We start from the raw sequence: 17084 nt of genomic DNA on the forward strand, positions 1-17084 counted from the left end.
CCGGATGGCACGTGTCAGTTCTGCCCCAATGTTGGTGACGTGCAGACATGTCTGGCACAGAGCTGGGCGGCAGCTTCACCCTGGCAGGTTAGGACAGGGCGCAGGAGTTGTCTGATGCGGGGCTGCAAGAGGCGCTGGCACTGGGCGGTGGGACCCTGCGCTTACACTGCGGCTTGACACCCGTGCCTCTCCGTCTGCCGGCTCGTAGCAGCCAGGGAATGGGTCGACCTGGAGGGAAAGGAGTATCTGCACTTCCAGCATCGCTGTATTGTCTGCTGCTGGTCTAGGGCGTCAGGCCAGGTCCAGTAGCACTTTGTTTAGCATATGAGAATTTTAAGTTCTAGCCATAAAGGATACCTATTGCCTTGTGAAGAGACTTGTACTTTGCCACCGGTTCTTCAGGGGCTGAGCAGTGCCAGCTGCCCTGCCGAAGCACAGTATATTTCACTATCAGGACTATGTAGCTGATTGCTGCTCTCTGTGTTCTGTTTGAAGTTATTTCCTTCCTTTCAGTTTACCTGCCTTTGCTACTGAATAGATTCCCACCCACCCCTTGGTAGGTATGTCTGCTTAATTATGTTCATATAATTAACTGTGACTTACAGACAACACATACTTAACTCCTTTAGGTTTCTGTTTGGGTTTTTTTAGTCAGTCCTGTAAGTCCCTCAGCACTTGCTCCTGTTTTGTTGTGGTTTTTTTTCCAAATAGCCTCTAAATTGTCACTTTTTTTTTTTTTTTTTTTTTTACATGTAGTGTCAAATGAAATCCGTTATTCCACATATGTTTAAGACTTGAGTCTCTGGGAAAATAACATGTCTCTGGGCCTGTAAATTGTACCTCTGCATAGGAGAAATGTCTTATTTTCTTAATTTCCCATTATGCTACAAAGTCTCCAGCTACTGAGTGCATCTCAGATGCATTGACAGAACTCTTTTACCATCGTACTAGACTCAATTTATCCCTCAGTTAAGTACATCGCCTCTGGATTTAGCTGCATAGCCCCAACGTGCCTCATTCTGCACTATCTGCCCCTGTCTCTGATCTCTACTTTCTGCTTATTTCTCCGTTTAGACTAGCTGGCAAGCCTACCATTTGTTTCTCTCATGTTACTGTCTTACGAGCTCTCATACGTTACTTTGAAGTCATCAATGAAAACAGTAAATAGAAAGGACTTAAGATGATTCTTGCTGCACCCCTCACTGGCTCTGCACTTTGCCAGCTGCAAGGGTATTTTCTGTACTGTCCCTCAGGTCATATCTTCTGTGCCAGAGAAACTGGAGTTTTGATTTAAGCATAATATTGTGTGGCATGTTTGGTCATAATCCAGCCACCTCACAGCTCCCCTTTCTTTTCACAGCCCATTTGCTTAAATTGCACTATAGAGGTTTTGTGTGTTTTTTTTTTTTGGGGGGGGGGGGCGGCGGGGCGGGGGACGGGGATGCAGATTAATTCTTTTTTTGGAACTGTATTCCTCATAAACCTTCCATTACTGTCTTTGCACTTGTTTCTGTATGGAAAAACTGAGAAGCTTCTAATTTGTGTCTGTGTGGCTCTGATTCTGTATATATCTCAGTAGGTCTTGTATTTTCACCTTCTGTTCTTCAAATGATTAAGTTGCTATTCCATTAATAGCCAGCCATGAGTACCTTTTAGGTTGTTGTTCATATAAAGCAGGCAATTCACATTTTCATTTCTCCTACATTTTGTTTCCTTTATAAATTTGCTACTGGACTCTTCCTCCACATACTTTGTTCTCTGTATCTGGTGCAGTCCAAGCTGGCTAGATAGGTTTCAGTAATGGGTTTTACGACAAAGCATGAGGTGTTTGCACAAGCAGCACACCAGAACTGCTGGGATGTGAGCAAATACTTGCTTGGAAGGCCAGTGCCTGAACTGGCAGTAGGTTTGGCCGGGACTGGTTTCGTTCAGCTCACACACTGGTGCCAGCAGCGCCCACAGCAGCGCGTGAGTCAAGGGAGGCTGCACAGCACTTGCCACCTTCCCGCATGCTGCAGGAGGGGAAGGTGCCTCAGAGCACAGCCCACGGCCGCAGAACATCAGCTCTTGCATGCCTGTGACTTGGAAAAGGTGGCACTTGTGAGGGGGTGAGCACCCGTGCCCAGGGTCGCCTGTCTGGTGTCCAAGGGGCACATGACAAGAGCTAGTGGGCTATGGTCAGGACCACTTTAAGCTTCCTCCCACAAATAAAGCCTTAAAAAATTTTGCATCACTTGGCAAAAAAATGTTTTTTCTCTATTTGAGACTCCTAACGCAGTGGAGGCTCCAGGCACGGCTTTTGTGAGGAACCAGCAATGATCGGTCCCCAGTGCTGGTTGAACTGTTATGAGAGCTGAGCCCAGTCCTTGCTTATGTGGCCACTTAGTGCCTGTTGTGACAGTATTTTTAATAGTGTGTGTGTGTTTTATTATACCTTTCCTGGGATTGGACTAATGGGAAAAGAGGGATCTTCACTTGCTCAGCTGGTTATTGCCCTGTCTTGTACTCATTGGCCACAAAACACACACTTCTGTACAGTGTTTGTATAACTGGGGGGGGCAGAGTTATTTTTTATGAATTCTTGATTCGGTCTCTCTGTTTCTGCTTGTACTAACTGGTTTTGTCCATAGGGTTAGCAAACTAGAATTTTTCTACTCTGAAATCATTTGCCAACCAAAAAAAGTTATATCGTTCAGGCAAATTGTTCTCGTTGCCCAGCAGTCCCTCTCCATCTGCTTTCTCCTTCATCCGACTCATGACCCAGTCTCAGCCTTGTCATAACCATCCAAAGCTCTACCTGTTGTCTTGTTCACCTGAAGGCTTCCTTATTTTTTTGATTCTTTATATTGATGAGTTTAAAACCAAGATTTCTGCTTTCACATTTAAGTGCCATGTAAAAGGAAGAGTTCAGCTTTTTGCTAGGTTAAAATTTAATAGATAACTTCTTGTCTTCGTTAACTGAAATCATTAAACTGGCAACTAGCTGCAATTCAGACTGCCCTTATCTTAAAGATACAAGGTCAGAGGATTTTGTTTTAGTTTTTTTGTTGGTGGTGATAGTGGTGGAGTTTTCCCAAAATTCTCTGCTCTGATGGAGATTTTTTGCTATCATGTTCTTCTCAGACTATCATATGTTGGGCACCAAATGTAGCTCAGCAGGTGCTTGGAGTTGAAAATGCTGAACAAGATCAGCTCCGTTTTAGTGCTTTGAGGGGTAGTGACAAGCTTGGCGCAACATGAATCTCTGCCCAAAACAATGATTCTAAGCAACTGCACATGCTATTAGGAGAAAAGCAAGCTTCTGGGTTCAAAACAGCCCCAGAGCTCCTTGTTTTTCACGGCATGTGCTTGGATTTTTGGGGGCAGAACTGAGGTTTGGCCTTCCAACTGAATGGGAAAGCCAGAGTGCCAGTACCAATTCTGGGGATATTTTGGATTGGGGAAAAAATTATTTTTGTGTGTAGGTAGCCAAGGCTGTGCTGTTTGGGTAGGTTCTGGGCTGACAGATCAGTGTGACACTGTCTGCTGGACAGAGTTTTCAAGCTGAAACTTTGAGGGGGTGTACTGGGATTGCCACAGAGGGTGTGAGCTTGGAAGAATTCCCTTGACAAAGGTTTGGTGTCAGTTTACTGCACATTTTACACCTATAAAGTACTTGGCATCAGCTCAGTGAAGATTTTATTGGTACAATGGAGGTGGAAATACTTCAGCCATCGCAAACCACCTTTGCAGTATGATTTTTGTTCCCTCCTGGCACCCTGTACAGGCTCACGTATGCATACCCTTTCCCAGGTGAGAAGATGGTGCAGATGGATGCTGCTTTTGCTCTGGGGCAGGGGCAAGCTGGGATGGGTTGAGCAGCACCTCTGAAGAGCCCCGGTACCCCCAGTGTCCAGCTTCCTCAGCTCCTTGGGGTAACTGGGACAGCTGAAGGCAACAGGAATGGTGGGTGGGTGTGGGGGGATGTGTGCCCATGCGGACACACACGGCTGTGCTCTCGTACTCTCAGGTGACAAACCTCAGGAAACTCTCCAGGTTAGCCTGCGTCTCACTCGGAGCTCCCTGAGCCTCTCTGTGCTTATTGGTTTTGTTCCAGCTTCGTCTCCCCCAGCTCACAATCTGTCTGTCATGACTCACACTCTCTGGCTTTGATTTAGACTCCATCTGCTTTCTCAGCCAGCCAGAGCCCAGCTCTCCTGCCACATGCCGCAGCAGTGTGGGACCAGAGCAGAACATCTCTGTCCGGGAGCGAGGAGGGGGAAGGCGTACAGACTCCAGCCTCCAAGTCTCTCCGTGTCGGATCGGCCTCGGTGCGAGCGTTTGGCTGAGCTGCACGGGGTGACCCTGCTCTGCACCCACCAGGCACGGGCTGGGGGGAACGTGTCCTCCCGCAGGGCGTGGGGACCCTCGGCCAGCTTTGGCCTCAGAGTGCTGCCGCTCACCGCACACCTATGCGTTTTTAAAGGAGCGTCCTTTCTGCCCTGCTCATTCAAAGGACTATTGCAGTTTCCCTGAGAAAAACCAGAAAAAACAGTTTAGCCTGTGCTCTGTGGGCAGGGGAGGGTGACACCAAGGTGGCAGGGAGGCTCCGTGCTACCACCTGGCATCCAGGCACCCGCCATAACCCTGCAGCGGGGGGCACCAGCCTTGCCCTTGCATCACCCCCTCCTCGCAGAGGGACAGGAGATCCTCGGAGGACTGACGATCACTTAGGCAGGGAAAGGCTGTCCCCAGTTAGCTTGTAGAGGGGGATCACCTGTCAAAAACAATACAGAGTTGGTGGGCTCTGAATTCCAGGCAGCAAAATAAAATATCTCTCTCCTCGAGAGAGCAGCTGGGGAGACTTCCCACTGCTCTAAGTTTGTTACAGACTCTCCCACCCATGAGCATCATCAGAGAAGAACTGGTGCAAGGTCAATCCTTGGAGTTAAAGCCAGGAGGGAATTTTCCTAGGGAGACTGGGTTAGAGGTAATGATATTTTTTACTTGCTCCTGAGACAGCTTATGAAAAATCACCTGCTAAGGTGAAACTGGTCACTCTAGGTTAGATAAAGCTTTCCTAATACCAGGAAAGGGGATGTGGCCCAGCATCTGGGAGAATACCCCCCACGAACGTATCCGCAGAGTCTGGATTTCTTCTCTGTTGCTGGTAAGTGGAAATACATCCAATGGGCTGTTTGGGACTGCATCTAAGAGCCATGACACACCAAAAATGTGCTAGAAAGAGACGTAGAATGTTAGAGGAAAGCTGCAGAATACACAGAATTTGATTTTGCCTTATTTACTGAGAAAACCTCACAAGGACAGTGAGTTAAACAAAGCAGCATCTTATCTTTGGATGCTAAAGTTTTGCATGCATGACACAAACTGACAAGACATCTTTTTGCAAGATACAGATCAAGATCTGCTCCAGATTTAGAACTGGAATAGAGAGGGACGCTGCAGACAAGGGTTGAGGTCTCTGCTGTTAGTCACAATGGAGACAAGTTGGCAAAAGTGAGAGCTGGAATTCTCAGATCTGAGGTATGCAAAAATATGTGGAAAGTAGGCAGGGTAGAATTACCAGGAGAGAGAGCAGGAATTTTCAGAGACCTGTTTTCAAAGTTTAGAAAACATGGCTTCCCTCTGCTGTATTTCTTGGCAGCCTGCTAATGCTCCATAATACTGGTTTTTTTTAGTTCTTGTATTTTAAGACTAAATTTGTAAAAATCATGAACAGTGATTTAGAGAGACAAACACAGGTATTTAAAATATAGGTGCATACATGCTGTTTTACTCCTCTTCCTCCAATACTGAGGATGCCCCCACTTAAGATTTTCACATTCTATTTTAAAATTCCAGAGATGGTGGAAAAACAAAGAGGCTTTCCTCCCTTCCAGTGCTTTTCTTAGAGCCCTGGCTGAATTAAAGACCTGAGATGTAGGTCAAGTGTTTTCCTCCCATCTGTTTTTAGGGCATGCCTCAGCTAAAGGACAGAGGAGAAGCTCCTAACTGCACCCCCATCCAGGAAAATCCCAGAGTAAAACCTGAGAAAGAGGAAAAATGTTCTACATGGGAATGTTTGGGGGGATGCAAGGTAAGAGCTAGTGAAAAGGAGCTGCAGCAACACGGACAGGATTGCTGTCAGAAGCAGCAACATGCTTCTAGGCTGGAGGTCTGGCTTGTTTGCAGTGGTGCGCGCAGGCCAGGTGTGACTGGGAGGTTGACACCCATGGAGAACGAGAAGAGCTGCTTCTCCCCCACTTTCCACGTGGCACATTGACCCAGAGCTTCCCAACTGTGTCCAGCAGCATTCATGCCCAGTCACAATCCCTCCTGCCATGCTAGGAAGGCGCGGCAGAAGCCTGAGGGTGATGAGGTGCCCTCAGGCACCCCACAGCCTGCCTGCCCCCCGCACAGCCCTGCAGCCCAGCCTAGCCATTGCAGCACAGAAGGAGAGCAGCAGAGGAGAGGGTTGCTCTGATGCCCCCTCTCCCAGATGAATTAATCCTCTGTGGGGATTGCAGAGAACACCCAAAAGCTTCTCTTTCAGGAGCAAACACAAGACGACTGGCTCAAGTGAAGACTGTGATGGACTACGCCCCTCATACCAGCTATAAGGGGACATCATCATCCTCATCTTCATCCTCATCCAGGTCAGTGGAGTGTAGGCTTATGTCCTTGAGGATGTCCGAGATATTGTCAGCAACTGGCCCTGTCAGCTCCATCTCTTCCAGCTCAGTATCTGTGGCATAAGTGGAGCCCAGAAACTCCCCCTCTTCACACCCGTGCTGGGGCTGGGAGCAGTGCGAGCAGGGCGGCAGTGGGCTCTCCATGCCCGGAGCCGCTGCTTGCAGTGTGGCCACCACACAGCTGTCCTGCCGGCTCCACACCTGAGCGGCCTGACTGACCTTCTCGCTGCTGGTTGAAGTCCGGTTGGTGTCGCGGAAGCTGGCGAGGGGCGGGCGGAGGCGAACCCCAGAGCGTGTGGAACCTTCTATTGCCTTCTGGAGCTGGGAGAAGAGAAAAAGTTCAGAAAAATAAAGGGAAGCTGACCTAGCCCTTCCCAGCAGAAGTTCATCTACCCTCCAGGGTAAAGGGGCCACAAGCAGAGAGTCACAGCTCTACCTCCACGGGCTGTGCAGATCACCTTTTACACTGGTGGTGTAATTTTTCATTCCAGGGTAAATAAATTCCACACCACTTCCAGAGACAGTAATAGCCGCTCAGTTAAGAGCCCTGTGTTCATAAAAAGGATGAACCATCTCACATCCCTGTAAACAACACCTGCTGCCTCCTCTGAAATACAGCCATCCATTCCTCTGCGTGGCTTCCAAAGGGCTGACTCAGAATTTGATGCTGGATTAAAAACGTAGCAATTGCGTATATTTGCTGCTGGATCCTCCAGTGCCTGTAAGCTATTGCAGTGGTCCACAGGACATGTGCAATTGGTTAGGAGATGGAAGGACCTGTACTTACCTCTTCCAAAGCCAACACTCCCCGCAGCTTCCCCATGCTCGTTACATAGGCATGGCTGAGGCCCAGTAATGAGAACAACGTATGCGTCTGTGAGCAAAACCACAAAAAAACATTTCAGGGACTTTGGAAACATGATATTTGATGCTAGAGCTGGGACTTGGAAGATTTAGAAATGGGAATCACAAAGGTGCACAAGTCTGCAGGTATCCAGTGAGAAACTACCTTGTCCCTCCCCCCTCTGCAGCCAGCACATGCTGCCCTTCGGTCCTTCTGCCGCACAGCCCTAGCTGGGGCATGCTGGTGATGGGGAGCACATCCTCGAGGTCACCCCCATCCTGCTCTGCAAACAGAATCACGTGCAACACCCTGTATTTGGGTGCTTATGCAGCTCCTACTTAATTTTCGTGCTGGAAATTCAGCTATCATATAGTAATATGCAAAGTCAGAACCTGCTTAGGTTATTTATTCTAGTGCTTTCCTTAACACGAAACTATTTCTTTTTTGGCTCTTCCAGAATTTTTCTGGTCAAAACTTAAGCTTGTTGCTGCTTATCCAGTGCAGCAGGACCACCGAGAACAAGTTACTTCCTTTCTCTTACAAAGCCGTCTCAAAAGGACAGATTATCATACTGTCATCTTTTCTTCAGCTTAAATATACCCGATTTTTTTATTGCTCTTTATAGATCAGACTTTCTGAAAGTTTCAGTGTTCTCAGTGTTCATCTATGGCATATTTCCAACCTCTGAGTTTTTTAAGCTGAGCTCTAGCTGGGCTTTACCTGTGGCTTTACATGAAGTCATGCTTTTACAGCTGGTTTTTGCCTTTCTTTTAACATCACATAAGATGTTGAATGTCATGTTTAAGTGAACTAGGGAAAATCTAATTTCTCAGGAACAAGACATTATACCCTAATGTAAAAGAAAATCAGGCTGGTTAAATACAATCTGATCACCATAAGCTGTGATATTCTTGCCATTGTCAACACTCTCACACGTAGCTCTAACTATGCGTACCTCAAATAGTTTGATTACTTATTCCTGCATTTTTTGTGCATCCCTGTTACTTCAGAATTTCTCATTTGCTCTTTTTTATAAGAGGTATGAAACCTTCCCCATTTGCAGTCTTCAGGGGTAATTTCTTGTAACCCCTGTGTTCTCAAAGATAAATGCCAGTGGTTTTCAGACTGCTTCAGTCAGCTGCTTAGAAAACACCAAACTCATCTTAAGTATAGGCTAACCTGTCGTTTTGCTCAAGGCAGAGATCTTACCGCTTTGATAATAGTAATCAGTTAATTTTGTGCAAGGCATATGCTGACCACTCACGTTAAATGAATATTGACAAAAGAAAAGCACGCGCTGTGCACTCCAGTAGACTGCTTTCCCTTTCCACTGAGTGAAAGCTGGTCCCCTCTTACACCTGATATACAGTGACTGCTTCTGTCCCGTCATCCTGTGCTAACTCCAGAAGCTGTATGATCTAGCTTCCTCCTCCCTTGTGCTCGGTTCAAGAAAAGAGCCTGTGCTACAGGGTGGTTTCAAGCAACTCTTCTTGTGCACTGAGGCAGGTTCTACACCCTGACAAAAGCACCCTGAGAGACCCAGGAGCACTCATTCCGATGCTGCACGCTGACAAAGCAGTGTGTAAATCCCAGTGTAATGCCCCCAGCAGTGAGGCATACAGTGCTTCTGCTAATGTAGTGGCTGGAAAATCCTATGTGGTGTCCAAAAGCTGTGTTAGTAAATGCACTCAGACTTCTTATCAGGTAGCCTTTCATTTTGCAGGAGACTGGAGGTACCCGCAGAAGGAACAAACTGACTTCTGTACCTGGATAAGGGAAGTAGCTGGCAGTAGTAGTTGTAGGTGAAGGCAAGGAGAAGAAATAAGTCATAGACTGGATTTGCAATGATAGGGTGGAGAAAGACAGTGTGTGTCCCAGAGCCATCTGCACCCACCTTGTGCAGGGAAGTTCTCTCCACCAGCTGGAAAGGGGAAGGGTCTATGCGGCAGCTGTCAAAGCACACAGTCTTGTTCAGCTCCTGCTGTTCCCAAGCATCTATCTGACACAGGAAAGAGGAGGAATCACTCTTACAATAATTAGCAGTGTTGCCGTCTGGTGTACCCACACTAGTCCCATTCTCCTCTTAATGCTTCTTCCTTCCTATGTAGATCATTCATCTTCCCATTATATCACCCCCCTCAGCTTTCCCATCCCTTCCCATCATGCTCCCTTCCCATCCCTTGCCAGATGTCAAGTCCCTATGGAAACAGAGCAATTCCAGTATCTCAGAGGTTTTCTGAGAAGGTGAGGTTTTGCTCCTCCCTGCTTAAAGGAGGAGCGAACATCTTCTCTTTCCTTTTGGAGCACATCTTCCCCTTGTCATTGTAAGACATTTGTTCCTTTGTGTAAAAAAATGAAGGAACAACACAGACCCACAGAAAGATTTAGGTGAGGGTGGAACGTGTGGCAGCCCCTAGTCCAAAACCCTGCTCACGGCATCACGGCAGGGCTGACTCCCAGGCTAGATCAGATTAGTCAGAGCCTTACTCAGCACATCTAGCAGAACGATCTCTGCTCTTACTGGGCAAGACTTGCCCACTGTGCAACTCTAAGGGGAAAATGGCTTTAGCTATGGCTTTGTGTGGCAATCGTGGAGGTTGCTGGAGTTCAGGAAGTATTGCAAGCAATAGGAAAAGGGCAAAAGAAGCACTCAATTAACTTCACTCCCTTTCTGCACCCAGTTTTACCTCTTCTGGCCTCATTGTCTCAATGACTTCCACCGGCTCCTGTAGGAGAAAACACTGTTCAGGACAGACAGAACTCACAGTTTCAGAGTACAGAGAGGAAAGATTTGCACAGCTTCCTCACCCCATGTGGTCCCCTTTTTGTTCCAAATAGAATATGACTGAGTGTTCCGTTTTTCTTTATACTCATACATTACAAGGTGTACTCTGTACTTGCTGTGCTTCCCTGGCCAACGAAGATTGGCTATGGAATGCTGGTGGGGCAATTCAGGTGCCTACACACGGTCTTCTAGTGCTGCTTTAGGTGCTCCCAGATATCCCACATGGGGTCCAAGCACCACCCTAGAGTGGATGGGTCTCCATAGGCTCTGTATGGTATCTACCAGCCCTGTGCAGATATGTCAGAAACCCAAGGGCATCTAACATGACACAAACCAAAAGCATTTTTTTAATTTTTATCTGGCCAAAACTGTTTGCCAAATGCAATAAAACTGCACTTTATTCCAGGTTAGTCAAATTAGCATTAAGTTATTCACTGAGAAAAAGATGCTCACACTCAGTCATGCTGGTAGCCTTGCTGCCTGAGCACAGATGGCTCTTTAGGAAGATGCACACTCCTTTACAGTAATCACAGCCCTTCTCCTTGGAGAGGGTCCCCCACTGATGCTCTCAGAGTTCAGGACCATAAGCGCCTCCACGCTTTGGCCAACACTGAACGGCTCTGAGAAGTAAGTTCTGTTTCCACTGCATTCCCTTCCCTCTTTGGGGCACTGCTAGGCTCTCTGTAACCCTGACCTGGACGGCACTCTCTGCTTCAAGTGGACGGTTGTAATGACACAAGAGCTGCTGGATCAGTTGCCTCAAACTCCTGAAATTGCCTGAAGGATGAAAACAAACACATGGATAAGAGAGAAGAACAAGTGAGAGACACAAAGCCCCATGCCCATCTTCTTGCCCAAGGCAGGCTGGGAAGCCACAACCTAGATTCCATTTGTAAGATGGTGCCTGGGACATGCCAGAACAAATATTCCCATGCAGTATCTTTTCCTCAGGGAGAGGGAACAAACCATTACAAAATAGCCCTTGCAGGTAATATTCATAAATCAGTGTCCCTGAAAAAAACAACAACCAAGAGAGAAGCATGACTACTAACACAGCAAACAATCTGACAGAAGGTGTAAACTGCTGTAATGAGAGGCTTCTGCGGTCCACAAAGAGAATGTGGTTTGTAGGATGAATATGGAAAGGGGAGGTGAGAATTTAGAAACTACTTAAAAGACAAAACATACCAACAGCCTGACTGTGACGGGTACAAAGGGGTAAGGAGTCCCTGGGTTGTGCCAACAGTATAATGGTGGCAATGCAAAAGACTGCAGAATTACTTTCCCAGGCAGGACAGTCAGGAATTAGCAGAGAGGAGGAGACAGGGTTTGCTGCTGCTGTGAAGTGAACGAGGCTGCAGAGGATGGTTGGTCAGAAAGTGACAGCTGTGAGCCAAATTAAAAGTTACTGCAGGGAAAGCCTCGCGAAGTCGCTCCTGCTCCAATTCCTCTGGGCATGCCTGGGCCACTCACTACCAGCTGCACGCAAAACGTCTCACACACTGTCCTTGTTTTGATGCGACTCTTTTTCCGATTTGGAAAGGAGGGTGGATGGCTGTCCCACCACTCTGCTGCCCTGGAAGCATAAAGTGGATTTTCCTGTGCCTGAGAGGTTTGGTTGTACATTAGTGGTGTTAAGGAACCAGAAAGTGGTATATGCTCTATTACATGCTAACCTTTGGGTGCCTGAAAGCACAAGCCCGCGGAGCCCTATCCCCTGTATTCATTCTCAAGATTGGGCTACACCTCTGTGCATATTTCAAGACACAAAGAAAAAAACCCACCATCCTGCATCAACTATACATGCTACCCGAATCAGAACGAGCTGTGAAGACAGCCTTGGAAGCAAGGCTAATACAGGCTGGGGCGGCACACAAACAGCACAATACATCAGTGTTTGTCTGTGGCATTAAAGTAGCTGAATCAGGGATGCATGTCCAAGGGAGAAGCTGCTCGGTTTTGGAGGTGGCCAAGCAGCAGAAAGAACAAGTACAAAAGTTTAGCTCTTGTGCTGGTTCTCCCAGGGAAATTCATTCACAGGGTGAAGGGGGCAAGAGACGGGACCCTTCCACGCAGACTCTGCAGAAGGTGTCCGAGGCAACGCTATTGCAGAAGATGGAGTGGGGAGCTGGGACCGAGAGCAAGCAGCCTGAGTGGCCTGCTTTTGCCAAGCTCTCTGAGGGGCACAAACAGAAAGTATTTCCAGTTATGTTATACTGATGATGTTGTGGGTTTTGTTTTTTTACAAATTACAGAACACTTTCAATACAGGAACAGCAGAGAAAGCTCCTCCTCTGTCCTTGAGAAATGAGCAGCTGGCAGCAGCTGGCAGGCATAGTGGCAGGAGAGCTCCCACAGGCAGGCAGGACACGGCTGGGACATGCCAGCAGTTACTGTATCTGGGGGACATGGCTGGGACATGCCAGCAGTTGCCGTACCTGGGGGCTGCTGTGGCTCCAGAGCTTCAGGCGTTTGTTTCGGAGGACTTGTTGGCCCATTGGGCTCCTCTGGGTAACTGGGCGCAGGACTTGGGGGCCGAGGCAGCTGTCATGGATAGAACAAAGCCCACCCTGTGTCATTTCTTTCTCAGCCTCTCCAAATGCCTTAGGGCTGCCTAGGCAGTCTGTGTGGCATCTCGCCACTCCTCACTCTCACCTCTCCCTTCTCATCCGTATCCTCATCCTCATCAACATAAGCAAAAGATTCGTGCTTCAGCTTTGGCAGGGCTGCCCACGGTCCCTTGCTGTGCCCGTCATAGGGTGCTTCGCACAGCTTCTGCTGCATCTCTCTGTTGAGGAGCCGCCGCCGTTCTGGGCTTATGTGTCTCTGGAGGAGAGCCTGCAGCTCAGAGCGCTCTACGGACCCCAAAAGGATCATGGTCTCTGCGCAACACAGAACAGAGAAGCCACTAAGCTGCCTCAGGGTTTTGAATATCCCCTGCCCCATGCTGCCCCTTCCTCCCTCCAACCTCCTCAAAGTGCTCGGATTTGTACTACAGCTGCCCAAGAGCCAGCGCCCAGCCCTGCTGCTGGCACCCTGTGGGGCTGCAGGAAGCTCATCAGCCCCTAGCTGTGCCAGCCCTCAGCACCACAGCCAGAGCAGGCTCTTTCCTTACACCAGATCCCTTGCTGCTGTCACAGAGCAGCCCACAAACTCCCCCCCCCCCCAGCCCTTTACCTCTTGATCTGCTTTGCTGCCCGCACCCTGGCTTACCTGTCCCACCAGCTGGAACAGCCTTCTGTTATACGTCATCCATAGCAGAAGACTTTTAGGATGATTTTTTTTTTTTTTAATGTGGTGGGTCACACTGTCTCCTTCATAGCATGTAATTTGAAAGCTAGTTTATTTGCCTTTTAAGCTGAGACAGCCTTCAGGAAGGACCAGTTTCTCCATGCTGCTTACCTGGCGAGTCCACCAAAGGCAAAGTCTTAACAGTGGTGCTCTGGAGCAGAGTTTGCAAGTCTCGGTATTTACAGTTGGAGGAGACGAATTTCACATCTTGGACCATAATATCCTCGACAAAGATATTGTATTTGCTGTGAATTTATGGACAGTGAGGGGAAGAGTTATCATATTAAAATGTCTAGTGGATAAATTCCTTGAAGAAATATATAAATGACCGCTTCTTTAAAAAGTGTTCTCAATACAGTTGCTAAATAGTGTTTTGTGAGAGTAACTGAAGAGAACTTTCCAACAGGATCAAACAGATTAACTGGATTTTCACTACAGTTGTGTTCCACTCCACTGCCCCTCACCATAAAAGCACATACATAAATATACACGTACAGATGTTTTATATATACATACTTATGTATATTATATATACTAGAGAGAGGAAGACATGTATATGAATAACTGAATTATTTTTTAAGAGAAATATCCAAATAAAAGGAAATTTCAAACATTTCCTGGAGAACAAAATCCAAACCCCACTGAATTCAGAACAAAATGGAAATGGGACACGATTTTGAATTTTTTAAACGGAAGCAGTTTGGCACTGTTAATACAAATTCAGTAACATTGCAGATTATTCAAACCTGTGTTTCCTGTGGAAAAAAAAAAAAAGGACTGCTCTCCATTTCTATGTACGAACCCTAATTCTACTCCATTGCTTGTTTTTTCTTGCTGCAGGTCTATGCCGCCTTTTTATAGTACTATCCCCATTTACGCCCTTTTATTCTCCCATGGTTGCACCTCTTCTTTATTTCTTTGCCACTCCCCACCTGCACCTCTGTTTCACTACCGTACCTTATGTGGTTCCAGCCCAGGTCTGGCAGGTAGGGCAACTTCTTCACCTGAATGATGCTGTCGTAGAGGCTGGGCTGTAGGCTCTGGGCCACCATGTTGGCCAGAATGACCGCCACCATCATGGGGAGGATGTGGGAGATCTGGCCTGTCAGCTCGAAGCAGATCACGGCAGTGGAGACAGTGTGGCTCACCGCTCCTGTCAGAGCTGCTGCACCTTTCCCAGGCAGGGTGGAAAAGGGACAAGTAGAGAAGACTGTCATATAGAAACGACATCTCACGTCAACCAGGAAAGTCATGGGGATGGGACCAGGTGAAGAAAAGACAGACATGGGGGCTCACCAATAACAGCATACCCTCCGGGTAAGATCTGATAAACGATACCATCAAAGAGGATCCCGTTCGGAAAAAGCGATGCCATGATTTCCCCAATAAGGCGCCCAAATGCAGCACCTGGAAAATATCACTGACAATTATGGAATTAAGATCTCAGGAACACCCAGTCTGCGCTGGGCAATCACTCAAGTATTTTATAACAGACACGAAATCAAATCTTACATTAAGATGACTCTGGGGACTAAAGAGTAGTTCTCAGTTACAAAATATAGAAGTTAAGACTCCAAGAGGCGAAAAATGTACTAAGATCTGTAAATACTTGACCCCTCATTCTTCCACTTAGGCACACCAGGCACAGTGGTATCTGTGATTCCCAGGTAGGAGGAAATATTTTCCGAGTACACACGATGCCAGTCCCTGTCACAGCTGAGGCCGTTCACACGCGCGCTCTGTGAATGCCCACACCCCACCGTCACAGCTTACTGAAGAGTTTAGGTGGAAAGGGACTTTGGGAGCCTTGTTCTGACCCCTGCTCACAACAGGGCTCATTTCAAAGTGAGATAAGTCACCCAGACCCTTGTGCAGACAAGCCTTGAAAGTCAGCAAGGATGGAGCTTCTCCAGCCTTTCTGAGCGCCTTAAACAAGGAAACAATTTTTTTCTAACGTCCCACCAGAACGTCCCTGTTGCAACTTGTGCCTTTACTTCCTATTTACTGGGACCTGTCATGGAGGTCTCCAGCTGTCCCCCCTATCCCCACTCTGCTGGGTGGTGAAAGCCATGGAGATCCCCTCCTAGCCTTCCCTTCTGCAGGCTGAACAAGCCCAGCTTCTCCAGGATCGCCTGGCTTGTTTATCAGGAGGCCGTGGCTCAGCATGCCTCCCACAGTGTGGCTCTCCTTGCGTAAAAGGACAGGGATTTTCTCCTCAGCGTTTGGATTTGGGGGGTGGGAAAATGACAGAAGCAGAAACTTGGAGGCTGGTATACGGACTGTTAACCAAGGCTGCCATAGACATCAAGTGGTGACTCCTCAGCCGTTAAAAGAAACCCACCGGGCATGTGCGCAGTGTCTCTGACCCTCTCAGCTGTCGGACCCACACGCTGCAGCAGGAGGTGGAAACTCACCTAGCACAAAAACCGGCATGAAGCCTCCACAGGGGATTGGCATTGTGGTAGCAACGACAGACATCCAGAACTGGAACAGAGGCAGAAGGTGCGGGTGTTACTGCACAGCAATGGCACTTCCCGCAGCCCCAGTCTGCGAGCCCACGAGCAGACACGTCCTGAGGGAGCTGGCCATTCTGCCAGAAAGCCAAGGGTAAAGGAGCTGTGGGGTGTGAGGGGGAGCCGGAGGAGCTCTGGCAACACACCAGCACCGACACCGAGGGCCTCTGGGGGACTGCTGTGGTGGCAGGGAAGCTCAGTCACCGAGGGGATGGATGAACATGAGAGCGCCTTTGCCTCGGACCTCAGAAGCTGAGATTTCCCACTGCTCCAAGTGGCTTAAATTTTCATAGAACAAGCTTGTCAAAATTTCACAGGGTCAGCTCCTCTGGGCATTTGTGCCACTGCTGACCCACACTCGGGATAACTTTTTCCTGAAGTCCAACTGTCGTAAGTTTCCTTTATTCTAGCTTGTCTCTGTGGCCTCTTGTGCTATCACTGTGTTGGGCAAAATGATGAAACCCATCCCAGTGCTGCTAAGACCAATTCATGCTGACTTGGCCCAGCACATATAGACTTCTTCTGGAGGCAACAGCCTAATCTTACAAACACCTCAAAGGCTAATACGTTCAGACTTTCTCAGGCAATATAAGAGGTTTCCACAGTTGAGGGAAACACGGAGAAGCTGCTGTTTGAAAAGCTGGCACAGAAAAGTGTACTGGCAAGATGTCCCTTGCTGCAGCAGTATCGTCCATAGGAGGGAGACAACCATGGTCCAGCACATCAAGAGCCATACTGCCAGATGTTTCAGGACCATATTCTCCTCAGACTGGGCAAATCCTTCCTGTTCAAGGTCCACCTTTGAGGACCTCTGCAGACATTGTTGTAGCCATAGACAGATGAGATACCAATCTGTAGACAGACAGTTTGGCGAGAGGACATCCACCCAAGACAGCTTTTCTGCTGAAACCCCTATAGGATGAAGCCAATTTTTGTTTGCCATTTAGGAAAGCCCTCTACAAAGGTAACAAAGAGCCATC

General features: G+C 47.9%; 1 protein-coding gene across 1 annotated transcript in view; it reads right to left on the minus strand.

The window, feature by feature from the left end:
• Positions 1 to 5265: 5265 nt before the first annotated feature.
• Positions 5266 to 17084, minus strand: part of CLCN1 (chloride voltage-gated channel 1) — a 38515-nt gene continuing 26696 nt past the window's right edge. The window contains exons 13-23 of the mRNA XM_055808042.1: positions 16006 to 16075; positions 14888 to 14998; positions 14549 to 14762; positions 13703 to 13836; positions 12956 to 13182; positions 12739 to 12844; positions 10995 to 11077; positions 10203 to 10241; positions 9410 to 9514; positions 7459 to 7545; positions 5266 to 6992 (exon numbers count right to left, since the gene is read on the minus strand). Coding sequence (XP_055664017.1) covers positions 6594 to 6992; positions 7459 to 7545; positions 9410 to 9514; positions 10203 to 10241; positions 10995 to 11077; positions 12739 to 12844; positions 12956 to 13182; positions 13703 to 13836; positions 14549 to 14762; positions 14888 to 14998; positions 16006 to 16075 — 1575 coding nt within the window. The 3' untranslated portion in view covers positions 5266 to 6593. The remainder of the gene's footprint in view (positions 6993 to 7458; positions 7546 to 9409; positions 9515 to 10202; positions 10242 to 10994; positions 11078 to 12738; positions 12845 to 12955; positions 13183 to 13702; positions 13837 to 14548; positions 14763 to 14887; positions 14999 to 16005; positions 16076 to 17084) is intronic.

The sequence above is a fragment of the Falco peregrinus genome, chromosome 6 (assembly GCF_023634155.1).
Source record: "Falco peregrinus isolate bFalPer1 chromosome 6, bFalPer1.pri, whole genome shotgun sequence".
NCBI classification, from domain to species: Eukaryota; Metazoa; Chordata; class Aves; order Falconiformes; family Falconidae; genus Falco; species Falco peregrinus.